The sequence below is a fragment of the Euprymna scolopes genome, chromosome 20, assembly GCF_053919585.1.
Source record: "Euprymna scolopes isolate OS-2025 chromosome 20, ASM5391958v1, whole genome shotgun sequence".
Taxonomy (NCBI): domain Eukaryota; kingdom Metazoa; phylum Mollusca; class Cephalopoda; order Sepiida; family Sepiolidae; genus Euprymna; species Euprymna scolopes.
The window spans coordinates 55,546,328-55,563,321 of NC_136501.1; the positions used below are offsets into that span (position 1 = coordinate 55,546,328).

General features: G+C 40.7%; 1 protein-coding gene across 4 annotated transcripts in view; it reads left to right on the plus strand.

The window, feature by feature from the left end:
- Positions 1 to 16,994, plus strand: part of LOC145241437 (UBX domain-containing protein 11-like) — a 303,692-nt gene that overhangs the window by 232,354 nt on the left and 54,344 nt on the right. For 3 of the 4 annotated variants that reach the window (XM_080104392.1, XM_080104391.1, XM_080104389.1), the window contains 2 exons: positions 901 to 1,031; positions 11,770 to 11,937. In XM_080104392.1, coding sequence (XP_079960518.1) covers positions 901 to 1,031; positions 11,770 to 11,937 — 299 coding nt within the window. The remainder of the gene's footprint in view (positions 1 to 900; positions 1,032 to 11,769; positions 11,938 to 16,994) is intronic. The other variant, XM_080104390.1, reaches the window with a different exon arrangement.

A 16,994-nucleotide genomic window follows, 5' to 3' on the forward strand; every position in this document is an offset into this window, starting at 1 on the left:
CACGCATATACACATCCTCATACACACACACACACACATGTACGCACACATACACGCACAAGTACGCACACATGCGAAACGTCACTTCCCCTGAAAGGAATTCTAGACATGCGCAGTCAGAGCACTCACCCCAATATAAAACTCTACAACACTATTCAACTTTCTCTTTTCTTCCCTTTTTGCCTGGGTTCATCAACTAGGCAAGTTCAGCGTCATAGCTCTCTTGGTTTGAAAACTTTTCCACGTGGACGACTGCTATCATGAACGCACGGTTTTGCTGAGGCAAAGACTCCCTTTCTATTTTCCTTTCTATGTGCGGGACGGCCATTTCTCACCCTCGACTTCATCCCTTTCTTTTCCACGCATGTAGTCGTCAACGCCTGAATGAACACGTGTTACACCTAAACCATTTTATTTTCGATAGAAAATAAACGACATGTTTATTTTATTCAGCAATTGAGTTTTGTTTCCTTCATTCTATTCGTTTCATTATTTTCTTTTGTAGTGAGTTAGGATATTTATATCCTGGTCCGCAACAGATCTTATTTATCCTCATAGCTGACCTTCTATCACAGAGTTGAATGCATTAGCTCCCATTATGTAGATCAAATAACCATCTGTTCACCTCCAGGACTGCATGTCATTCTAAACGTTCAACCACAGCCACAGTAGCCATGATAAAGTGGGCATCTTCTATTTTACACTTATTTTGTATGAGAAGATATTGCAGTCATTATTTATAAGCAAGTGCTTGACTTTTTTCTTTGTTTTTTTTTTTCACGTTTCTACAGGGTTCGCACATGCTTGAAAAAGCCTTGAAATTGAATTTTAAAATTGAATTTGAACATGAACATTGAAAATCTGTATAAACCTTGTTCGAATTGTCTGCTCTTATTGTAGATGATGCTGCGGTGCCACCTTTACCAAAATTGGACTATGATATTATTCTCGAGAAAATCAAGGAGTTGAATGTGTTGGCAGGCGATGGAGTAGCCAAAGTGGAACGCACCAAAGATGGAGCGCGTTTGAAAGTGAGAAGAAATACTTGTTTTATTTTCTACTGGTGTACACTCTCAAAAATGATGGAAAAAAATATTCTCTACCAGTGTTCATATTATTATTCATATTCACATAAAATTGAATTGGTGAAGTTTAAAAATAAAGAAGAAAAAAGAAGAAAACATCTCAAACTGAAAGGTTTTCAAAAATGTAAAGAAAAACGTATAAATCAATATAGAAAGCATAAAGTAAAAAAAAAAAAAGATAACGTCTCATTATGGAAATAGATTGAAGGTGAGAAGTTGTCTAACTTGTTACTTTTTTTATTTTCGTTCCTGGAACATCACTAATTATCCTCTAATGCCTTCCCAGCCTTGCTAAGGGTTAATAAGTGATGACACATAATGGTGGAAATTGATTAGAAATTGATATTCAAAAAGGATGGCTCAACAAGAACTTGTTTATATTAGACTTAAAAACGATCATGTTATTATCGGATGGGAAGTAGCTCTGCAGTAATGTGCTTCATAAACGGGCAGTTTTAGGAAAGAAGCTTTGCTCATGGAATTGTCGTTTAGTTTTAGGCACTGATAGAGAGTAAAAGCGAGTGTTTGCTGTGAATGTTTTATGAGGGAACCATAGATTAAAGTTCAGTCGAGCACCTGGTATGAAAATAATTCTAGAACAGAAATAGACTCGCAATATCTCTTCTGTGAAAGAAAGAGGAAGGGACATCACCCACTAGATTATGAAGCTGGTTATATACCCTGTCCAGGCAGAAAAGGGTGCTCTGCGCAGCACCTCCCCAGATGTGGCAACAGTACTCCTTCAGGAATGAGATACCTTCTGGAGTGATAGAATGATCCAACCATTTTTCTAGCGAACTTGACAACAGATTTAATGTAAAACTACCATTTCCAATCTGGAGCGGAAGATATTCATTTCAATTAGGGCTAAGTGGGAATCAGAGCGTTGGTGGTAGAAAAAAAGAAACTTGGTTATCAAGCCAAAGTAGCAGTGGTATGGTGTAGATATTTTTTTTTCTTTGTAGATATCAAGCCAAAGTGTTCTTGTGTGATGTACTTTATTAACATTCAAATATATGCTGCAACAAATTGCCTTTGCCTCGTGTCTTGCTGTGTGTGCGACAATTATATCAGAAATAGCATGTGTATCTCTCTTGTGAGATCAATACAATTATTGGCAGACCATTGGCACCGATTATATAGCCTTATAGCAAATATTGATCTGCTGAGGCGAAATAAGAGGGTACGCTATGACATGATCAATTTCTGCAGTAAACGGCCAATTGTTGACAGCTGCTAGCTGTTCGCAGATGTGGTGCACACACAGACGCACGTCGCCTCACCAGGAAGCAGGCTATTGTTTTCTAACCTTTCATTGTATGATTGGCGGTACAGGTGCTTTCAACGGGGACAGATGTGCCCACCTTGTCTGGTTAGCTCATAGAGATGTGAGAAGGGTAAATGGAAAGTAAGAAATAAAAACAAATATAAAAGAACAGATATTTTATCTATACATCTAAAAATATCTAAGACCTACAAACATCTAACAATATCTGACAACTATAAAAAGCCGTCTTAGCCACTGATTGCCATGACAAATAACACCCTCATTGAGAACTCATCCTTCAAATACCTGAACTTAATATTTACAGGCACTATGAATTGGATCGAATATATTGAGGACATTGCCAAGACTGCTGCAAAGAAGGTGGGCTCCTTCTGCCGTGCTAGAAAATAACTTATACTGGAGAGTGTCCCACGCCTATACAAAGCTGTACTTCTCTGTAACTTCTTTCTCACATACGTTATGATGTTAGTCTATATCTTTTGGTGCTACCAGATCAGGCTGTCTGAAGATATTGGCTTCCTGAGACGAAACGCACCTAACATTGATGCTTTTTGCAAAACTTGATTATGTTCTGCAAAACCCAAAACAAAAACAACCCCCCCCCGCTTTCCCCCCTTTTCCTTCTTCCCATTTCTCTTTCTATTTCTTCCTCTTCCTGACTGGTTTCCTAACTTAAATTGTACCAATCATTAATACTATTACCCTTTTCCCTCTCCCATTGCAAAACTCATTCATGTTCTGTAGGGCAGGGAACAAAAACGATAAAATCCACTATAAAACAACCAAACCAAACACTACAAACTAGCGATTGAAAATGCTTGAAGAATAAAAATCTTCTACAAAATAACTGGATGCAACATGAATACTATTTCCAAAATAACTGGATTCAACATTAAATAACCTGAAAAGGGTTGATATGCCGTAAAACAAAACAAAACAACTAAAGCAAACCAAACCAAATCAATCTATTATACTAAATACTATTATGGCATAATTATGAGTTATTCAGAATTATCTTATTTACTCTCTTTATTTCAGCTCGTTTGATTCGTTGGTCTAGTGATCGCCATCAATTCATATCTCATTTTAATACAGCTTCTGAAACACTCTTCTCGCTGACTGTTTTCTTCCATTGTTTTTTTTTTTGTTTTGTTTTTTTTTTGGGGGGGGGGGCAACAAAAGGAGGTTGGACCTGTAAATTCACCCTTGTCCATTCGTCTGTCTGCACTTTTCTCAATAACTGCGCCTTGGAATTTTTTGAAATTTTGCACAAACATTAAACATGATATGAGTAAAAAAAAAGTAACAGAACGGACTTTCGGGTTAAAATGGCTAAAATTGACATTTTCGTGCTTATAAAAAAAAAATTGATGCCTTGGATTTTTATTAAACTTTCTGAAAAGTTGTAACTAATGATTTCTATATAATTTTGTTTGTCTATACTTTGCGATAACTCTTGGGTGTGCCTCAGGGGCTCTTTTAGCGCTAATAAAAACACTCCATTTTTGGGACTATTTTACCATATTTGTCCAAAATTTTCTGTGTATGTCTATTCAGCATTTTTTAATGGTGCTGAACTCAAATTAAAATATGTTAAGGCCTCGAGGACTTTTGGGGCTAAAGGGGGAGGGAGACAAATGATGGATATAATCATTTCTTTTTTGCATGATGCAGACCTCAAATCTACATATGTTTAAGGCCCAAAACTACACTGTTTGTTCATTTGCACCAGGATTGAACGCTCCCTGGGCACTTTTGGCGCTAAATGGGGCGGGGCAAATGCTGAACTTAATCATTTTCTTTATGCCTCATTCACTGTGCACTTAAGGGGGGGGCATGCATGCTGCACTTGTTTTTTTTTAAGAGCAAGGTCAATATGCATCTCCTGTCTTTGCGATAATCATTTTTCATTATTGTTAGCTTCTTACATCAAGTGGCTTCACGCCTTGCATGGAGCCAGTTACATATAAAAGAAAAAAAAATTGTGACAAACCGTCAGACAGAGCCTCTTATGGAAATGCTTGGTCGTATCTAAGAAAGTAAGAAAATATGTTCAGCTGTATGCGAGGACAGATCTATATTGATTTGTGATAAATAATGTGAAAACTAATAACAAACATTCAGTTTGGGACAAGAGTAACGGCTTGACCAGGGTGTTTTTTTTTTTTTCATAGGCATCACCACTTATCAAGGCCGACGCCACTCGAGGATAAGGGTTAAAGAGTGTACAGTAGAAATTGGACAATATAGTAACCGTTAGTAATGGAGATTCGGTAAATTTGTTAACTCATATAGAACGGTTCATCAAGAACTTGTTTACATTAGACTTGAAGACAACCATATTGTAGTCAGCTGAAAAGAAGAAAAACGGAAGACAATTCCATAGGTGTGCAGTTCTAAGAAAGGAGCTTTGCTCATGGAATCTACACTTAGATTTAGGCACAGATAAAGAGTGGGGGAAACTAGTGATAGTGTTTTCTGCTAGACGGGTGTTTCTGGTGAAAGTTTGGCGAGGGGGGACCATAGAATGGAGCTCAGCCGAGCACCTGCCATGAAAATAACGATAAAGCAGAGACAAACTCACAACATCTCTTCTGTGAGAAAGAGGTTGCAGAGAAGATAAAAAGACATCCCCCACAAGGCTACGACGTCTATTTTGAACTTTGTCAAGTTAGGATAAGTCCTTTCTAGCAGCTCCTGCCCAGATGTGGCAACAGCAGTCCATCCTTGGACGTACCTGGCTCTTATATAGATAGAGAATTGCAGTGAGATATCTACTGGATCGATAGCAGGATCCCACCATTTTTCCAGCGATCTTGGCAATGGATTTAATGTATGTGTTCCATTTAAGATCAGGAGTAAAGGTCAAGCCCAGAAGCTTGTCAAAACATGAGGTGTGTTGCAAAAGCGTTTTAGTTCTGCAGCTTTTAAGGAATTGATTGTGAATATTGTCAAAGATATCAAGAGAGATTAGGACTCTTCTATTAATGTGACTTGATTAAAATTGAATTGATATTGTACTAATTTCTAGCTCTGAATCAGTTTTGTTTTGTATAGGTTTTTCTAAACACACAATGCAGGTCGCTGACTGAGGTTCACTCTATCCTCTTCATCCTTATAAAACATCCACAGCAAACGCTCACCTAGCTACAACCACTGTTTGTAATTGCCCCTGTTCTCTACATGTGCCTAAAATTAAATTAAAATTCCATGAGCAAGGCGTTTTACCCCACAATTGCTCGTCTGTGGAACACAATACTGCGGAGATGCTTCCCAGTTGTTGCAATATTTTTTACTCATAACGGAGGGTAGATATTTGTCTGGTTTCCACCGCCCCAAAGTGTAACACAAGGTCGGAAAAGTGGAGACTAGGCAAGCTCCCCTAAAGAAGAGGCATTCTTGCCTCAACAAAAATTGCCTGGGCATCTCCGTCGGCATTTCCCAGTAGGGAAGCATCAAATGACAAGCAATAAACTTGTCCCACCCGAAAGCCGGGTGGCAAGGCCTGGGAGAGTAGACCTGCTGGATGATACACAAGTGGTGTACTTCAGTTCAACAGGTACTGGGCCGGTTCCCAGCCCCACACCTGTTGGGCTGAATGTCAAGAATGAATCCTTGACGAGTACTCTACCCAGTCTCTCTGTAGCCAAAGCCGCTAGGAGACACATCTCCTATCACGAGTGATGGGGTCTCTCACAATTGGGAGATTCTATTTATAAACGCTGCTGCTAAAAACTGACAAATCAAATGAATTCACGTTCTGCTATCAACCAATCAGAAACCAGAATTGCTCTATAAAAATTAAACCGTTTTTTAGCAACATTGCATATGATTTCTTCGTACCAACACAGGAAGAATCTTTCGCTCTTTGGCTACAAAATTATAAAGTGTGAAATCTGTACAGAACAGCTGTCTACTGAGCACTCGTCATCTCCAGGATTTGTATCGAATAACTAACCATCGGAAACTCTTCTGAAACTAAAGATGGCTTCCAACTCAAGACCAGCTAACTATAACATGGTCACTTTCAAGTTCAATGTAAACAAATTCTTGTTGAGCAGTCCTCTTAAGTAATCAAATTCCTACCCAGTTTCCACCATTACTGATCATTATGGTATTGTGTCACATGACACTCATTAACCCTTATCCTTGAGTGTCCTTTGGGCCTTGATAAGTGGTAATGCCTTATAAGAAAAAAAACATGCACAAGCAGTTATTCATGTGTATACATAAAAGCACACACAAACATACAAGCACACAAACTACAAAGATCTGTTGCATATCTGGAGGTTGATTGTTCAATCGTTAAGTTGTCAATATTAAAATACAATTGTAAATTACTTAAGACTCCTGCCTGGTCACGGCTGATGGAATGAGGGTATACTACTCAAGTGGATTAAATAAAGGGTTCTATTTAAAATTCCCTACAGATTCCCGAGTTCAGCAGAAAGATTTCCGAGTTCGACAAGGTAATATGTGAAGAAGATCCGAAGTTACATTAGCTGAAACGTTGCCAGAATAACACTCAAGATGAGAACAGTAGTCCGAATAATACAAATTATAAATCCTTATATAAAACAATTCAGAAGCTACACATAAGCACATACTCAAGCAAACACACAAACACATACTCAAGCAAACACACAAACACATACTCAAGCAAACACACACACACACGTTCCAAATTTTATCAATAACGATTATAATGCAACAATCTTGTATTTTGTTTTTCCTTTTTTACCTATCAGCATACATTTTTACATTATCAACACCCGGAAGCTGGTAAGTGATGAAGTTTAAAATAATTTTCACCACGAAAGGATCGGAATGAAACGGGCAGGATTGGCAGAAGATAACTTGAGAGGAACTTGTAATCCCAGAGGACTGCTGAAAAAATATTTGTTTGCATTATACTTGAAGACAGTTATGCTACAGTCGGTTGGGAAACAGCCTTGTGGTATTTGTTTCATAGATGGAATGTTCTAGGAAAGAAACTTTGTTCATGGAAGTTCTATTTCCCTATTGATGCAGAGAGAGAGAGAGAGAGAGAGAGAGAGAGAGAGAGAGAGAGAGAAAGGAAATTTTATTGTTACGGTTGTACCTAAACGATTTCTTGTTGTGAATATTTTTCTGGGGAGAGCAACAGCAATTAGAGCTCTGTTGAACATATACCTTGAGCATTGAAATACAGTAGAGAGAGGTTACCAACATCTCTTTTTGCAAAAGAGGCTATAGAAATGGGATGAGACCACACCCCACTAGATGGTGAACTCGGTTTTGTACTCTGTATAAGCAACGAAGCTATGAGCGGCACCTCACCAGATATGTCAGTAGTATTCCATCTTCAGACATATTTGGCTCTTGTACAGACAGAGGACTGTATCAGTAGTAATGTTCTTTCTGCAACGGTAGAATGATTCGACCATTTTTCGAGCGACCTTAACAACAGATTTGATGTAAAGCTTCCATTTCAGATCTGGGTTGCGAGTCAGTCCCAGTGTAACAGAGCATAGATGCATATATGCAAATATGGGGCCATGTACGAAATGACGTCACGGTAAAGAAAAAAACTAAAAGAAGGAGAGACATTATGCTAGAGAGGTGGGTGGTGTCATGGCGGTAACGAAAAGTCATGTGCAACGGGAGAATGAGGAAATAAATGTTATTGTTACAAATAAAAAAAAAAAGGAGTCGAGTTATTACTTGTTCTATGTTCCTTGTGACGTAGACTACATACAACATATGGATCCCGTGTGTAAACGTGTGTCACGCTACACGAGGAGCTTATCAAAATGAGTGGCTTCCTGGAGAAGAGAGTCATTCAACTGAGAAAAATAAGAATCTGAGCATTGCTGGTAAGAATCTTTGTACCGACCCCAGGAAGCTGGACAGAATTTCAAACAGAACCCTTCATTTAATCCATGGAGGTAACTTGTTCTCGTTCTGTCAGCCATCACAACAGCAAAATACGCTATGATATAACAATTATACACGTGTTAAGAATGGCTTTCTAAAGGATTTGTCGCATTTGGTTCTCTTTTTTTTTTTTGCCTTTTGAAATCACTACTATTGGATTTAATATAGAGAACTATGCTCTATGATAAGAAATTTGCATGCATTAAAATATCATATATTTAAGCATATTTTATGACCGGGCAACGCTGAGTGGCCTGCTAGCAAGCCAATAAAAATACAATTACTTATAATTGAAACAGCATTAATGCAACGGATGGGGAGGCTGAGCCGGTTCAACCATCTTTGCCACTGTTTCCTTTGTAGCATAATCCTGGCTTTAGAGAGGCCATTTTTGGATGACGATAGCGTCTTTGCATATTGCAAAGAACCACACAATATAAATTGAGGTATAAAGGTCATGGTTTTAGTGAAGGAATAAAACGAAGGATATATACACGGGTATACCTGCGTATAAAAATGGAAACAAATGAAACTTGAGGAGAATAGAAGGGTCACCAAGTAGCAAGTGCAACCTAAAACGAATTTCCATTACTAACGATTACTATATTGTCCAATTGACTACTGTACACTCTTTAACCCTTATCTTCGAGTTGTGATGCCTATGTAAAAAAAAAAAAGAAACATAAACAGAGTTTTGTAAATGAAAAATGGAAGGAAAGCGAATATAATGTGATTAATACGTTTTACATACGTGTTAACATGTAGACACCCAGGACAGAAGAGACGTTGCGAGCCTGTCTTTGTTTTATCGTTATTTCCATGGCAGGTGCTCGTCTGAGCTCCAATCCCTCGTCCCCCTTGCCAATCTTTCATGAGAAACACCCGTCAATAATTTTCCCCACTCTTTATCTGTGCCTAAATCCAAACATAGATTCCATGAGCAAAGCTTCTTTCTTAGAACTGCACGCCAGTGGAACTCTCTGCCGCTTGCCTGTTTCCCACCTGACTACAACTTGGACGTCTTCAAGTCCAACATAAACAAACTCCTGACAAACCGCCCCCCTTAAGTAAGACACTCTATCAAAACCCCCAATACTAATGATTACTACAATACTATCTCATTGATAACTGTACACGCAATAACCCTTATCCCTGAGTGGCCTTCGGGCCTTGATAAGTGGTGACCCCCATGTAAAAAAAAATTTTAAAAACCCAGGACCCATATGTTATACATTCAGTCACAAACGATACAAAGAATAGAAAAAAAAAAACAGAAAGAACTGCAACTCTTGTTTCAGGTTTTAAGAAAAGGCCTTTATTCCTTATTCTCCTGCCACGCGTGACTTCTTGTTACGACTGTGATGTCACCCACGTCTCTAACGTGATTGTTTTCTCTAAGATGCTCTCTCCTTTTTATAGTCTTTTTCTTTTTCCTTACAGTGACATGTCATTTTATACACGATTCGGTATTTGCATATAGCCGCGATATGCACAGCCGCACTTTGTTACATTGTGAGAAAATGATGCGAAATTTTATAACAAAACATTTTTATACAAGAGATAAGGATATAAGTTATTTTCATGTTAGTAAATGCAAACACATGTTTGGTGAAGAACGTTGAGTTAGTCACAAGGCTTAGAAATGTCTCGGTGAATATGTTCATTGCATGAATATGTGAATATTTGGCACGAAGGCTGACTAAGCCTCACAATTTGAAGTCAACGTTTGGATGATCTCTAATCACTTGCTGTGTAACATTTTCAACAGTTTTTATATACACTCTCTTCTTTTATCCGTTTTTCACATTTAATTCATTCAATCTTTTTCAACTATTTTTAAAGTCAATGACAAGCTTAAATGTTATAGATATCAAATGGAAATTACCTTTTTAAATTTATTTTTTTCTTCATTACTGACTTGGCTGTTCTCTTTGTTGACATTTATCGCTTTTTTCCATTAGTATCTGTTTCATCTAGTGGTCAGCAGCATCTGTTCAACTTAGACAAATAAAACTGCTCATGCAGGAAAGACGCAAGGGAGACGTCCACTGAGTTTTCTTAAAGGTCTTATTGAAGAAAATTTACTTATGGAGAGAGACAGTAATGTATCTTAATAATTATTTACTTCTTAATTTATTTGCTAACTTAATAAATGAGGAATGTAGACAGACAGAGATCAAAGTAACATTCACATTAGGTTATTCTACATGATTGGCGCGTCTTGTTCGTATGGCTTTCCGGAGAAAACTGATCTAAAAATCTATGTTTTTTTTCACTCGAAAACCTGATGTGATGTCATTATTTGAGTTCTGTTTTGTTTACAGAGTTTGACCTCCCTGTCTTATTACCCATCTTACATTAAACCCTGAGAACAGTTTTGTTTTCCAGATTTGGGTTATCCTGACATGAACTAAAAGTGACCCTTGTTAAAATTCACACTAGCTTACTTTATTACTACCTACTGATATAGGGTCTCTGCTATGTAACAGCTGATCGAACAGCGAACTTCGTAGATACAGGGGAGGGGGGATGGCCTAAGATGAGTTTCACATCAGATTTAACTGTTATCAACAAGGTTTTTCATTGTCAACTGCATCGCTTTTTCCAACCTCTCCCGATTGATGACATGACTCGACCAGTGCAGACATCTCTCAAGGATGACTTTTCAACACTCTGATGACGGCATAAATTGAAATGAATGGCTCTCATCTTGGGGAGGTTCTATGTTTTGACAAGCTTCTTGTCTGACTTTTACTTCTGATCTGAAATGGAATATGTACATTAAATCTGTTGCAAAATGATGGGATCCAGTAGATATCTTGCTGCTGATGCAATTCTCTACTTGTATAAGAGTCAAGTACGTTCAAGGATGGAATACTGTTACCACATCTGGGCAGGAGCTGCTAGAAGACCTTTATCCTGCCTTGACAGTGTTCAAAAATGACTTCGTAGCCTAATGGGGGATGATCTTTTCTCTTCCCTACAACTTCTTTCCCACAGATGAGACGTTGCAAGTCTGTCTCTGCTTTATCGTTATTGTCAGAGCTCCAATCTATAGTCTCCCGTCACCAAACTTTCACGATAACACTCATAAATAATTTCCTCCACTTTTTATCTATGCCTAAACCTAAACGTAGAGTCCATGAACAAAGCTTCTTTCCTAGAACTGCACGCCTGTGGAACTTTCTTCCATTTGCCTGCTTCCCTGCTGACTACAATAAGAAATTGTTTATATTGGACTTGAAGACAACCGTCTTCAAGTCCAAAGTAAACAATTTCTTGATGATCATTCCCCTTTAAGTAATCCAATTTACCAAATTTCCACTACTAACGATTACTACGATATTGTCCCATTTTACTGTACACTCATTAACTATTATTCTCGAATGGCTTCAGGGCCTTGATAAGTATTGACTTTTTTTTTAAAATAAAAAAAATAATATTATCTTTTTTCTTATAACTTGTGTTTTTCTTTTTCAGTATCCTGATCCAGTTCAACTGACTCTCTATAAAAACGGCATCCTTATGTTTGATGGACCCTTCCGCCCTTTAAGCGACCTGATCACACAGGAATGCTTGTCTGACATCATGGAAGGCTATTTTCCGTCGGAACTCCAAAGCAAATATCCTGATGGTGTCCCGTTCAAGGTTGGTGGAGTAGCATTAATTAACAAGTTTGAAAATTACAGAATGATTTCTGTAAACTATGTTTTTTCCATACTGGCATGTGTTGGACGGCTTTTAGAAAATTGATTTCCAAAGTTAACTCTGGTCAAGTTTCTTTAGAAGCTATTTGCTTAATTGAGGCAACATCTTTTTACCCTGCCATATGGAAAATCTTAACAGCATGACTAAGAGAACAAATTTACCACTCCCTTAATAATTGTGGGCAACAATTATTAACTCACTTGGGGTTTCTCACATAGGTTATCATCAGCGATCACTCACCAGCAATAACATCTGAGTTTCCTAGAGTCATGGTTGCAACAAGTCTCCTCAGATTTACCATGCTCCTCACCTCTCTTGATAACCAGCACAAGTGATTTCACATTATCTCAACAGCCACATACCATTGATTTTCTCTGGCATCAGGCATTAATATTCCTTGGGGGTTGAGCTCAAGAAGCCTCCCAGATGTTCCAGATTTCTCCACACTCTTCCGGTGGGGGTTTGTTTATGCTCTCCTTTTTCAGTCCTTCCAGATCCTTCACAACCATTTTGTGTTAGGCTATCCAATGTAGACACCACAATTATTTTTTTAAGGGATGGGATAGTATTTGATGGTTTCGGTTTTCTTGGTTCCCTATGGCCCTGTTCTTTCTGCTTTTGCTTTATTTCTTTCTTGAGAGGATAACAAACACTTGTACATGAGGTGGCTTCAAACGACGAGAGGAGACAATGTTCCATTGATGGACAGTTAAACAAATGTTCTTTGGTGAAGAAGAAAAGGGGTGTATATAATAACAAGAGTCTATATAATAGACGGTTTGTAAACATTTAAGAGTTTGATAAACAGTTTATATAACAATAACAACCCGGACGAATTCACATACCTGTTTCTTGGAAAGATGACACCACACAAAGTTATATTTGATATAACATTTATTCACATACCGTATCAACGTTTCAGAGATTACAACGCTGTAGCAGAAGCAGCAATAACTAAAATGAGGGGAAAAAGAGCTTACCTCGGGTATGTCTGTTGTGTCACCAGTTGGGGGGAAAAAGAGAATTCCAAGATGGCGTCCGGGGGTTTTTATTAGCATTTACCCCATGCAACTCTCGGAAAATCACGTTTCTGTCTCATGTGATTATGCAAATGGATAATTCCCGGCCACTATAAAAGCAGGAGGCTAGAGACGAGTCGGCAGTGTCCTGCAAACTGTGTGTGTGGGTGTTTCTGGCGATTGGAGTTTGTCTTCTTTTACCACGGTTATCACGGACAGGAATTCCCTCTCTTCTGGAGGTGGGCGATATTGACTATTTTGAAGTTGTACTGTTGCTGACAGAACATTTATTTATTTATTTATTTTTTGCCTACTACATTTTTGTTTCAAGCTATTCCGGCCCGAATATGGCGAAGGTGTGGATAAGCAGTGATATTATCAAGCCGTTCTCTGGCGAGGGAGACGTTGTAGCGTGACTGAAAAAAGTGAGACTTGTCGCACAACTTCAGCAGGTGGATGACGTAGCGAGTCTGCTACCTTTATACCTGGAAGGCGATGCACTGGCCCTCTACATGGAAATGGAGGAGGACGATCAAAAGAAAATAGACCAGATTGAGGCTCGATTAAAGGAGGCATTTACTGATGACGCGTTTGCAGCATATAGAAAAATAACTATGGTTAGATGGGCTGGTGAACGTGTGGATGTGTACGCCAACAAAATCAGGCAGTTGGTTGGATTGGCCGGATTCACAGGAGAAAGCTCAGAGAGACTCACAAAATTAATTTTTGTCACTGGATTCCCTGACACCATCTCAATTGCTCTTCAACAGGTGCCGAACATCAAAGCCCTGACCATGGGGGAGCTAATGTCGAGAGCGAGAATTTTGACGAGGACTGGCGAACAAAATCAGGATGTGGTTGCGGCCACACGCTCACCCAACAACAGGGCCCAGAATAATCCTGTTAACGTGACCTGTTTCAAATGCAATGTTAAAGGCCACCTTGCAAGGGACTGTCGAAAACGTGGAACACGGTGTTACCGTTGCGGTGAGAGTGAACACTGGGCTCGGAACTGCTCGGGAAACGAGCAAGGGGAGGACGCATAAGCGCCAGTCTCCTTCCCAACCAAGATGTGAACACGACGCTCCCGGTGATAAGCATCCATGTTGACGGGACGCGATGTTTGGCGCTTATTGATACAGGATGCTCCAGGACAATTTTACATGCAGACCGGTGCCGGTCTTGGAGAAAAACAAACGTAAATGTCAACACAATTGGTGGAATGTCCCATGCGTGCTGCGGTGTTGGAACGGTCTCTGTATCCACTGATGAAGGTGTGTCTGCCAGAGTCAATGTGTTGGTGGTGCATGGCAAGCCACTGGGATTTGACTTGCTTCTAGGGATCGACGCCATAAAAGCTCTAGGAGGTGTCGTTGTCAAGCCTACAGGATCAGTGCGGCTGGGCGCCAGGAAAAGTATTAAATGCGCAGCCATTTCTATCGATGAACCAGATTTCACTGCTACCTTTGACCATCAAAACCGAACGTGGACCGCATCGTGGAAATGGTCTGTGGACCACCCCCCTGAAAGGCTGCATAATCGAGTGTCAGAGTACCCAGTGCCAGCAGAAATTCGTGAAGAATACACGCAGGAGCTCCACACCTGGATAGATAATGGTTGGCTCGTGCCATACCCAGAGGATAAATTGGGACCCCCCAAAGGTCTAATTCCCCTGATGGCTGTGATACAGCAGAACAAAGCCAAAGTGCGCACGGTAATGGACTACCGGGAGCTAAATCATTACGTAGACGCATTTACGGCCAACGCAGATGTTTGTGCGGCTAAGCTGCGTGAGTGGAGACAAAAAGGTGCTAACGTGTCTCTACTGGACCTCAGAAGAGCATACCTACAAGTCCGGGTCCATGAGACACTGTGGCCATACCAGACTGTGGAAATCGATGGGAAAAAATACTGTCTGACCCGTCTGGGGTTTGGTTTGAATGTGGCTCCCTTGATAATGAGAGCAATTGTCAGCAAAGTACTATCTCAGGAAGAAGTTATAAGCCGCGCAGCATCTGCTTACATTGATGACATTTTTGTCAATGAAGACGTGGTGCCCGCGACCCGTGTGAGAGAACACCTCGCGCAGTTCGGGTTGGAGTGCAAGAACCCGGAGCAGTTGAAGGACGGTGCACGGGTGCTGGGATTGGCAGTCAGGATGGAACGCAATGAACTGCGGTGGAAGCGAGGAAATGCAATTCGTGAGGCTCCCAGTATTGTTACGCGACGAACAATCTTTTCCCTGTGTGGTCGACTTGTCGGGCACTTTCCGGTGTGCGGTTGGCTTCGTGTGGCTTGCGGAATACTCAGAAGGAGAGTAAGTTCGGTAACGAAGGGCTGGATGATGAAGCAAGGGACGCCGTACTACATCGTATGATGTTCGAAACCTTAAAATCTGCACAGCAGAACGATCCGGCACAGGGAAATTGGTGTGTGGACGGCAAAGAGCTGAATGTATGGGTCGATGCTAGCTCCCTAGCAATTGGGGCAGCCTTGGAGATGTGTGAAACTGTGCTGGAAGATGCATGTTGGCTGCGACCTGAAGATGACTCTCAACATATCAACTTGGCTGAACTGGATGCCGTATTGAAAGGCATCAATTTGGCTCTCCAGTGGCAGAGCTAGGTGCTACACATAAAGACAGATTCTGTTTGCGTATACCATTGGGTCTCGGACACGCTAACTGGAAAGGCGCGAGTACGCACCAAAGCAGCAAGCGAGATGCTTATTAGGAGGCGATTAAGCACTCTTAAGGAGCTCGTGAAAGAGTACGAGCTGACAGTGGATGTGACGCTGGTTCCATCAGCACGAAACATTGCTGACCGACTGACACGAGTGCCACAGCGGTGGTTTGAGGCAATGAAAAAGAAAAACGGTCTTGACCCAGTGATAGGCGCGGTCCACACAGACGAGCTGGATGAGAGTCAAATCATGGCTATTCACAAAGATAGTGGACATCCGGGGGTGCGACGCACTACCTACTTTGTCAGGAGAAGATGTCCAACCACGACAAAAGCAACTGTCAGAACGGTCATACAGAAATGCGAGGAATGCCAGTCCATTGACCCAGCGCCAGTCAGGTGGGAAAAGGGAAAGCTGGAAGTTAACGAGAATTGGCAGAGAATTGGAATGGATATCACGCATTATGGCACCTTCCATTTTTTAACTTTAACAGACTGTGGTCCATCGCGTTTCTCCATTTGGAGGAAATTGGCAAGGCAGGACTCGGCAAGCGTGATTCATCAGTTGGAGGCAGTGTTCCTCGAGCGTGGCGCGCCGCATGAACTCCTTTTAGACAATGACACAGCTTTCTGCAGCAATATGTTCCAAGCATTTGCATGTAAATGGGGAGTTCACTTGCGATTCCGCTGTGCATACGCTCCAGCCGGGAATGGCATAGCGGAGCGATGTCATCGTACAGTGAAACGAATAGCGGCTAGAATGTGTTGTCCCATACAGGAGGCTGTCTACTGGTATAACATCACACCAAGAGACGACACATCTCCCTCCACTGCGCCTGCCAATAGGATTTATCAATACGAAGTTCGAGTAAAGGAGACCAATCTCGCAACTGCGTTCCCAGGTCCCAAGAACAGCTTTTACCAGGTTGGAGATCGCGTATGGGTCAGAAGACCGCAAAATCGATGTACCACGAGGTTCGGCAAGGGTGAGGTGACCAAGGTGATTAGCCCTCAGTCAATTTTGGTGGACGGTGTGCCTCGTCACGTGAAGGATTTGCGCCCTCGCCATTATGTTGTTACATCGGAGGAAGAGGGAGACTCAGACAGTATGATGTCTTCTGAAAAGACAGAGAGTATGATGCAGGACGACGAAGAGGATTTTGAGCCATATAATGTACATACTGAAGAAGCGGAGGAAGGACCACCCGTCTTGCCTCTACGAAGGAGTACCCGACAGAAACGAATACTGCCCCCCTGCCCTGATTGTGAAACACCGCCTATGGAGCAGACTGGTGGC